At 42.9% G+C, this 10,635-nt stretch overlaps 2 protein-coding genes across 3 annotated transcripts in view; one reads left to right on the top strand and one right to left on the bottom strand.

The window, feature by feature from the left end:
* The window catches only part of lhpp (phospholysine phosphohistidine inorganic pyrophosphate phosphatase), a 106,192-nt gene that overhangs the window by 93,616 nt on the left and 1,941 nt on the right, over window positions 1–10,635 (top strand). The window lies entirely within an intron of this gene.
* fam53b (family with sequence similarity 53 member B) lies at window positions 344–9,768 on the bottom strand. The gene is made up of 5 exons (XM_077502549.1): window positions 9,544–9,768; window positions 4,225–4,379; window positions 3,822–3,864; window positions 2,712–3,346; window positions 344–1,033 (listed from the first exon to the last, which is right to left on the bottom strand). The coding sequence occupies exons 2-5, from the start codon at window positions 4,309–4,311 to the stop codon at window positions 779–781; spliced, it is 1,020 nt and encodes a 339-aa protein (XP_077358675.1). The 5' UTR covers window positions 4,312–4,379; window positions 9,544–9,768; the 3' UTR covers window positions 344–778.

Here is a 10,635-nt window from a genome sequence, read left to right as displayed (position 1 = left end):
TCGCAAGAAAAAGACCCTTTTGTTTCCCCTCGTACAGGGAAGGCTGCGTGGGCTGGGGGGGTAGGCCTTTGGGGTGAACTGCAGCTTAGTGCCAACACTCAAGTCACAATCATAACCCCCCCACCAAAAAAAAAAAAAAAAGAGACCGGGCATCATCCTTGTTCGGTCGGCTTCACAAACACAGGCTCATTGAGTATGTTGTGGCTTGTCTCTAATTGGGTCAGTTTGCATTGTCGCATTAAATACAAAATAACTTAGAAACTTCAGTTGGTGTCCCGCAGAGAGCTTTTCTAGGCCTGCTTCGGTTTGCATTTTTAAATGGCTAAAAAAAAAGAAACACATGACACATTTAAAACTGTTTATTCATAATAGAAATACGCACCTTTTGACATCTTGTCATTACAAATTGTCAAATATTAATGCTATTAGCATCATAAAGGATCTTGCGTCTATCTCGGAAAGAAGGGCTGTTTTCCTGTTGCGGGTTGAGTCGTTCCCATGTGTCCATTTTTGTCCGTTTCGTCGTCCAACTTCCCCCACTGCAGAGAATTTGGACAAGCCTGCTGCAAATTCTCTCCAAATGTAATATGGTGAGGGGGTTACGGAAAAAATGTTAAGACTCGTTAGTATTTTCACCTCCATTTGACGCTTCCTGATTGCCTTGTCTCCCGAGACACACTTGGAACCCCTGCGTAGTTGGGCGGCTGGCAGCTTAAGACTATTCCCTCCCCAAATGAGTGCATAACTTCCTTTTGTCTATAAGACTTGCAAGTCAGTCTCAATTCCTCTCGATCTGCTCGATGTCCAGCTCGCCTCCGAGCAGACAGGCGTCCTTCCCGGCGCTACAAAGGCCCGTCCACGGGTCCGCTTTATCTTTGCGGCGCGTAGAGATTCGGTCCGCCTCCGGGATGGTGAGGCCATGCGGCTCGTGCTTGGTTATAGGCGGAACGTCGTCCGCAGCGTTGCTCATAGAAGAGTCCTCGATGTGTCCTGAGATTCTCGGGCAGCTGAGGCTGTGGAAGTTCTGAAGTTTCTGCAAAGATGGATAGAAAACAGAAACCTCCTTGTTAGGTGATTCCTAAGAAAGTGATGGTAGATCCAGATAAAGACATGAGAGTGACTTTTACAAATGCCTACAACCTAAAACAACATGGATCCTCTGTACATTACAGATAGTAACTTAATGTTTGTGGCGTGCTTGTTTGGGAATGAATCTGACTTTGTAGATTAGAATAACACCACATGTATGTTCAGCGCTTTGCAAGTGCACTGAGCAAAATGAAGGCATACATGTGGGAGAACCTACAAAGGACCTCGAGCGGAACGGACGCCAGGATCCCGACAGCTGCGCACTCGGAGCGGGAAGCTTCGCCCGGATTGGGAATGATCCCATCTTTACGCTTTAATGTGGAGAAGACGGAACAGCTGCCTCACGGTTAAACACTACAGAGAAAGGAACCCAGTCAAAGCCCCTCGGTGGCTTACGTAATCACCAAACAGGCGTGCTGGAGATTTGAGTGTGAGGCCGCCCCAAACAATTTGGAAAGATCACACACAGGAAAGACCCTCCATCACAGTGCCCTGGTGAACCATCTACCAAACAACTCATCATCCGCTCTGACCTTGACTGGCTGTCCAGGGAAACGGATCGATATCTTGCGAGGCGAGGCCTGTGGCAGCGATCCGCCCACTCAAGCCGAATTTACCCCAATCAATATCGCTTATAACCACGGCCCACTAACCGTGACCTATGCCGCAGCTGTCTCACTCCCTGGCATAGGCGGCTAAATGACACACTGCCTTAAGCAGTGCGCCAGCCTGCAGTGTGACCGCGGTTAAGTCGGTCAGTGGCTGCAATTCCAAGTCTTGAATCACAAAATGTAATCCTTCAGAATCGATATTTTGACATTTAATACATTTACTGTAGGAAACAATTGATTCAGTTTTTATGTAACTTTTGAAAACAATCCCAGAACTTTTTGTTAGATTTTTAAAACAAAGACTTGACTAAGATTTTTTTTTTCCTCCACTTCCATATATTTTTGTATTTTTTTTTTTTATTTTGATGCCTATATGTTCCCTCTTACTGAAAATATTGGCTCCAAATAATGGTTGGTTGGTGTTTTTCCACCAACAAGCCCAGGAACTTTGAGTTCTGGGTAAAAGGAGTTCTTGGTGGTAAAAGTTCCGCAGGGGATTTGTGATTCCACAGCGTCTTGTAGTTCTCGGTAATTGATTCAAATGAGTTTGAGTCCAGCTGACGTAAAAACAACGGCCCCAAATTTGACCAATCGGCCATGGTCATCGCAGCCCGCCCCCTCAAAGTTCCTGCCTGGCTCAGCAAGACCCTGCTGCTAAGATAGTACTTGGATGCCCCCTGGGGAATTTAATTACCCTGGTAATTGTTGGTGGTGGAAAAACGCCCAAAATGAATTTTACCAAGGTAAACTGAAAAGTTCCCCAAAGGTTCCGGCAGTGGAAAAACGCCTATTGGTGTCCTTGACTACTTATAATCAGTATCTGTACCGGCCCTGAAAAAAAACACGTTGGTCTCTCTCTATTTTAGGTGATTCAACTAATTCAAATCAGACACCTGATTTAACTGAATGCTCAGAGTCCGCAGTGTTTCCACTATTTTGAGTCAGTGAACCAAATTATTTGAGTCTGCAGGGGTTTCCAGTAAGTCCAATGATAAGTCACATAATACCAACCTGAGTCATCTTTGCGAGATCCAGCGATGGCCTTTGCGTGTCATCCGGCCTCCTGCGCTTGACCCCGATCTTCTTGTCATTGAGGACGCAGGGCTGCGAGCGGCTGCGGGCCAGACCCCCCGGACCTCCCCGGCGCTCCAGCTCGGGAGTGGAGTCGGGCGAGCTGACCGGCGAAGAAGACCCGCAGGGCTCGGGGATCTCTTCGTGAGCGAGGTAGAAGGGCTGGGCCAGGGCGGCGGGGAGGCTGAAGCTGGCGCTGCGCTGGATGGCCGGGAAGCCCGCCTGAGCCGCTCCGCCGCGGTGGACGCTCCCGCCGCTGTGGCACCGCCTCTTTTCCACCGCCGTCCACACTCGGGATCCCTGCGGTCGCCAGGTGGCGCGGTGAAGCTCGTCGGAGCAGGAGAGGGAGCGGCATTGGCGTTTGCTGGGTGGCGCCGCCGCCACCGGCTCAGTCAGGCTGAGGTTCTGTAGGAGGCTGCTGATGGTGCTGGATGACGTGGAACTCGCACTCCAACCCCAGTGGGTGGCGCTCCGGTGCACCTCAGGCAGAACGTCCCAAAGGCTCTCCAGGCTCGTGCCGACGGGACTCTGCGGTGAGGCGCAGCCGTGTGCCACCTCGCACCATCGCCTTGTATCTGCAACACATTTGCCACACGCACTTTAATGTCTTCCTTTGTGGATTCCCACCGGAACCTCAACTGTAGACTTAGCCTAACGCTGAGATTAGAGTCTGTCTGTTTCTGATGAATCTAAGTCTCATCACTCCTTCCTTCCTTTCTTTAGTCAGTGCTGGATTTGTTTCATCTTTCCTTTCTCTTATCCTTCCTCTGGTCTCCTGACAGCTGAGTGAAGACTTTTATTTTACAGCTTTTCGTCCTTTTGGGGTTTATTTATAACCAAAGTAGCACTTCCTGTTCTCCCAGAGAGATTAACACCGGGAGTTCTACAAGACGACTGATAAGAATCTGGCTTGTTGAACAATCTGGTGTAATGTGTCGCATGATGCTGCACAATAAACTAGGCTGGATTAATGTTTTGATTGTGCATCCATTTTGTACGTCCTTCCTCAGGTTGTAAGTGCATTTCAAGTATGTCGTCTTTGTGACTTACCCGTGAGTTCACGTGTGAAGAGGGTGGTCCCTTGGCTCATATTCTGTGGAAATAAGACCAAAATAATCACATAGACGTTTCGACTGCGTTTCTTGTGGCCCAGAGGGCAACACGGAATTCTTCTTCTACTCCTCCACCTACGTGATTTACAAAATGAGTCAGAGTTGCGGAACTTGAACGACTCTATTGTGACTGTGAGTGGAGTAAATGGGGAGCGGGTGACAGAAACACTGCGCCGATAGCTGGCGGAGGACCATAATGAGTCATGATGCAATTCAATGTAACGGCGACAAAAGCGTCCCGTGTTCTTAATTTCATTTCCATCGTGAAATGTTGCCCGACCGGTTTTCCGGAGCAAGTCAGAATTCAAGTTGACGCTCGAGACAACGAGCCACTCACTGACCGGGCCCAGGTGTGTGTTTTTTGACGTTACATTGCCGCCGCCCTTTTCCAGCCTCTTCTTGCAAATGATCACCATGGCGACGCACATCCCAGTCCCGAGCCGTTCTGGTGAGTGTCAGTCAAGTGGGACATGGCCAATGTTCACTCCTGCCGATCCTGATGGAGAGACACACGAAGTTGAGTTTTATTTTTGTCTAGCATCCCTCGGTCGGACACTTTTATTCTTTACACGTCGGAACGGACGATTCACAGTCGTGGAAGAGAAAGTTATTTACAAAGTCAAAGTTGTGTAATTGAATCCTCAGAATGGGGGTGGCGGCTCGGAATAGCCGACCTTGCGGTTATCAAAACAACCTTCCTAGTTGTGGAGGATGCGAGCACCATGTAGCTTCTGCGAGGCCGGATGGATGACGTCACAGATCTGTGTGTGCGTTTTATCACAAGACCCTGTGTTTACGTCCATCGTATAATTTACATTCCTGGTCTTTATCATAACAAGTGCAATGTGAGGAGGACACGGGTGATGTTCAACAGCATTAGCATGTAGCATCAATCTGACTGGCCAATTCAATACAGACAACCAGTGAGAGAGTTGTGTATAAAGTGCATTTACAAAGACTTAATGAAATGGCCTCTTATTTGCATTAGAAAGGACTTACTTTCAGCTTGAACTTTATTTCTGTATTTGAATGATTGTTTATATGTGCCCTGCAATTGATTGGCGACCAGTTCAGAATGTACCCTGAAGTCGATTTGGTTGACTGTAGCACACATGTGAGGTGAAGCAGTGCAGACTATGGATGGGATTTAAATATATAACAGGAGAATTTCAATTGTTTGTGTACAAAGAACATGAATGCTAATTTTAAAAGGTATGCCATTAAATAAATACAATTCTAAATAATTTACCTTCATACAAAAAAGTAAAGACAAGTGTCACTGTACACTTTACATCAATCTTTAAACCATACAAATTAAAAATAACACTAATAGATATTTAAAATGTATTAAATAGGATTTTTTGCCCCATTTACATGTCCAAACTATCTGTCGGGACAGAATATGTTGCGCTACTAAAAGTGCTAGTCCTCAAACACTTTTCTATGTGCTTCTTATCAGGGAGGTCGCAAAGTCTCCCAATTAGAACAGCTTTTCCATACATTGGCTAGACTGTAATCCCCCAGCCAACAAACATTACATAAGGATTTGGGTCTTGACGGACAATTAGCGCAAATGCTAATCCATGCTATAACCCCGAGACAGCTGGTGGAAATAAAAAAAAAAAAAAGTGTGTGTGTGTATACATACATATATATATATATATATATATATATATATATTTACAAATACACCTCAAAAGTTAAGCATATTCAAAATCTCCTTGCCATTAAGACGCTTTAGAAAACTATTAAGACCATTTACAGACCATTTAGTGAGTGCTTCAATCGAAAACAAACCCTGACGTGAAATCAACATTCGTTAGCGTCGCAAATGTTTACCCCTCAGCGGGATACGGCTTTAGGGGAGTTTGTTTACTAATGGTGCTGTGTGAGTTATTGTAACCCGTTTTTATTTTTTTTTCTTTTATTTTTTTTTTGCTGTAATGTGAATAGTGAGGGTTCACTGTTTAACTCATTTGCTCCCAAAAAGGTATAAATATGTTCCATTTTAAATGTATTGTGTCCCAAAGACGAATTTATACGTTTCGTTTTTTTATGCTAGAGCATACAGAAGGCTTTGATGCTCTCAACTGCAGAGAATGGTTGGGGGAAAAAATGGTAGTAATGACAAAAACGGCCAACGGGTGGCAGCAGAGTATAAGAGATCAACCAGGGCCATCAAGAAAACAAGCCATTTCTTCAAAATTCAAAGCAGATTTCTGAATAATGATCAAACTTGGCTATAATGGAAACAGAATTATACTTTTTGTCCTGATTAAATCAGAAGTTCTAATCTTTCTTTTGGTAGTTTCCATGTTTTTATAGCAACAGAACACAATATTCTGTGGGCCTTGCAAAATCAATCAAAATCTAGTAAAACAGCCGGGAGCGAACTTGCTTCAAGTCAAAATGGCTGCTGGGAGTGAATGAGTTTAAATAAATAAATAAATAAATAAAAAAGGCTGCTTCACTAAAAGCGGCAATGAAAGGAACACTGCATAACTTACTGTAGGTGGAAAGCGCCTTCAAAAAAGGTTTCCTAGTTTTCAAGTCAAGCTCATGGCCTACTTTTTAGCTTGTCACGTTTGGACCTTGTCTCGTGTCATAACGTGGATGGCGTGTTATGACAAATCATGTCATAAAAAAAAAAGAAGTCACGCTACAAATACCGCCTAATTAACGGTTGGAACCAGTTTTTCTGACAGCGTTATTGTGTATTCACTCAGAGGCTAAACTTTTTCTTCACTGTTGTTGTTCATAAAATGGCAGGTGCCAGGCTCAAAGAAAAACATACCAAAGTAGGGTACGTTCACCTACGTCCATTTATGAATGAAATGAGCTCAGCAGAGGAGGGGGCCCCGGGGTGGGCCAATGTCTCCTCCAGCTTCCAGCTGCCCGCTTACCATAAACACAAAAGCGCAGCGTGGCCACCAAGCAGAGGCGCGCTCCCATGGGGGTTTGCTGTTTAATTATCCCCCCAACCACATAATCGCCACCACTGTATACATTAGTGCAGGAGCAACGTCCCAAATGGAGACCTTTAAGGGCAAACAATTGAAAACACAAACACGCTGCTACCCGCGCAGCACGACAGCACAGACGTGCCTTCGCCTCTTTCACGCGGTAATTCCTGACGTCACATCGTTAAATTTGGGTCTCCTAACTTTATTGAGCCAAGGATTTTATTTTCAAACTGCCTCATGAGGGATAGAGATAAAAAGCCAGTTCTTTTGGGGAACAAGTTCCCATTAATTCAGTCCATAGAAATCGTTTGTTTGCTTGCCTGACAATTCCACTCCTCGATTCTTTTCACAAATTTGTGATGACATCACACGCAAGAAGCATATTTTGGTTCAACATGGCACTACAGTCATCATTTTTTGTAATATTATTATTATTATTATTTTTGTCTATGGTTATTTTGAGGTGTGGGTTAGCTCTGTTGCTTCAGCAGCATCCAAGACAGGAACCCAACAAGGCACTTTTCTATTACATCATCCTTGTGCCTCACTCTCCAGGCATGACCAATCGATTTATGTTCAATTTGTGATTTTTTTTTTTTCACTCACTCACTCACTCACTCACTCAAGCGTCAGTGAGTGAGTAAGCGAGTGAAAAAATCACCACCACACATTAACAGAAGCCCAGAGGTGTGTATTGAAAAGGAGTTCATGTGTATATATCCTGTATTCATATAGTGCATTTTCCTGAGTGAAAACTGAAGACCATGCCTTTAAATGAATGTAACGGGTGAATTGTGCGTGGGTTGATTAGTCAGCCGTCCCGGGTTATCCCGTTTTTGAGACTTGTGTCAGATTTCGCCATCCCCATTTTTTTGGTCCCGTATTTTACGCAGATCTTGTCAGGGTTTTGGGCCACGTGTATGTCAATCACATTGTTGTTATAGCGATCCATACGCCAAACCAGTTAAATAGAAACATAGCTATTGCGGTACATTCCTTCCTATTTACTTTCACATTCACGTTCTCATTCTCATCCGCAGCTGATAGCTAACAGGCGTGTTTTCGTCGTACCGGAACCAGAATTACTTCCTGACTTGACTATAGCGGTACAAGCAGAACCGCACCGTGTACGCTTGTTGTTACGCAAGTACATCATGTGCAGGATCATACGGCGAGACCACTGGAACTCTTCTGATGACCCTCATTAAGTTATTTGTTTGTTTAAGGCAAGAACTCTCTGGTTTGTCCCCCAGCAACCAGAACAATCAGTGCTATCTTTAACAGCCAATATCCCGCTCACAAAAGGAGAATTAGTCTGGCAAAGAAAATTGGCGTGACGAGCGCCCACAGAATGTTACACGCATGCTACAGAGCAAACACGAGGTTTGTGGTGATCCGCTCGTAAAATGGATCTACAAAAAAAAAAAGGTCAAATGTGGAGTGGGAGTGTAACATTTTCCATATGTATTGTCGCATCACGGAGTTCAAGGGGTGCGTTTATGAGCCCCACCGCGACTGAATGACTGACGGCAGCGGAGCGCTTAAATTTCTGGTTCTGCTGGACTCATAAGACAACATTCCAGTGTAATCATGGCACTTTAACACACAAATGGCAAGAAAAACTCACAATAAAAAACCTTTCTATAAGCTCCATACATCAGGGAGGCACCAGTGGCATGAGATGTCGTCTAAACATTTCGCCGATTTGCTTATCTTAATGTTTGAAATCGCTGGATTAGACCAAAATTTATCCAACAAGCCATCGTAATATGTATGACTAATGGCAATGCACGGGCATTTGCATTGTAGTAAATAACAGTTTTTAATCTTAGCTTCTTTATTTTTTTTAACTGGTTCATATCCCATTTTGGTTCCTAACTAGGATTCTGACACGAAGATAACCTTGATTTTAAACAAAATATATCACTTTGTCATGCTAACTTTCTCCCCATTGAACCAAATTCTATTTTATTTTTAAACATCTTAGAGAATATTTAGTGTTAGTGAACAGAAAAATAGATTTTAAATCCAGATATAGGATTTTTTAAAAGTACTCTAACAGTATCTCTGAGAAAATGAGTAGCTACAATTTTGATGGACCATTTTTCATTTTTGCACTCGCTGTAGATATGTATCCACACAAAATTTGGTGTTCAACGGGGTCCCCACCCCCCACCCTCAGGTGGATCCCTGGGCCCCACTCGCCCCACCCCCTTGCACGCCACTGTGCCCCATGTGGGATCCCGAATTTATCTTATCTAGCTCATAACAGGACGCTTCAACTTACATCAAGTAAAATTAGAATACATATATACAGTATATATTTTTAATTTGTTGACATTTTTCGGCACCATTTTAGGACACTTTGCCTTGAGTGGAAATAATGTTTTTGTTTTTTGTGTTTCTCTAACGCACTTTGTGACAGCTACGGCTTTTTGAAAGCGCTATATAAATAAAGATGACTTGACAATGAGAGAGAGAAAAAAACAAAATAGTAAATTTATTGTAGTTATTTACACACCCCGAGAACAAAAGAAACATGACAATGGTCGATTAAGGTTTTCAAATCCATATTAAGTTATTTGACCAACAATCAACACTTTTGTTGATGATTCAAAAACATGTTAAAGAGCGAACAAGTTAGTAAACACATTTCGTATTTACAACTACCTAGACCTGAGTTGAGTGTCTAATTACCTTCGAGCTTCTTTTTCACTGTAGCCGGTTCATGCTGGGATCTGCTGTTCTTTTTTTAAAACAAAAACAAACAAAACCGAAAGGCAGCGTGAGACGTGCAGTCGGAGAACACGTTGAGGAGAAAAGTAAAGTGCAACATTTACTCAAGTCCACTGCGCTACTGTCCAACATGGCCCGTGACGTCACACATTGGACGATACCATTCATGGCAAGCCCGGAGGGGCGTCGTGACACTTTTCCCAGACATGAAAACAGCGATACGTGAATTATTCGACCTCAAACACTCCCATATCCTTAACTAGCCCATGTTGAACACACATTTCTATCAGAGTATGATGTTGGCAGTATATTCAAAGCGCATTTTAATAATAATGTCCCTTGAACGTAATGGATCGATCCGGCCGTGCTGTAATGAAAAGTAATCAGTTATACGCACAGGCACACAGTACATACTAAAGTGCACACTAAAGTGCTTAGACAACATAAAACTTGAAACCTGATAACTTTACCATACTAATGTGACCCAGAGGGGTTAATAGTAAGATCTGTCTTTCTAAAACTCAAACAATAACCTGTCTTAAAAAAAAAAAAAAAAAAAAAAGGAATAATAAATACATTTATGGCAAACAGATGTCCAGGAAGTGACATTTGACATTGCTCTTAACCACATCATGCAGAGTACTTACTCAAGAATAGTTTCACTGTACAAACACGCTGTTGTTTATAAAATGGTGTTGTAAATAGACTTAATAGATAATAGTGGTGTACAACCATTAGACAATCCATTTTCTGTACTGCTCATCCTTATTAGTATGTCTTAAAAAATGTGTACCCATAAATTCCCACATTGCTGCACCCCATTTTAATAAAATTGGATTATTATAAAATGATTTTATAATAAATTGTATGGTATATAATTCAATATGGAAAACTACATAAAAACAATTATTTCACACCGTTATTGAAACTGCTGTAAAAAAGTTCTTGTACAATTAGACATTTTGTTTTAATTTTTAAAATGTTTAATTGCAGTGAAATTTGGCTTTGCTCTGTAGTGTCACTTCATGTTCATGTAGTTTGCTCGTCTTTATT

This window comes from Festucalex cinctus, chromosome 17, assembly GCF_051991245.1.
Source record: "Festucalex cinctus isolate MCC-2025b chromosome 17, RoL_Fcin_1.0, whole genome shotgun sequence".
Taxonomy (NCBI): Eukaryota; Metazoa; Chordata; class Actinopteri; order Syngnathiformes; family Syngnathidae; genus Festucalex; species Festucalex cinctus.
The sequence above is the reverse complement of the archived record's forward strand: the minus strand, read 5'-3'. Positions and strand labels throughout refer to the sequence as shown.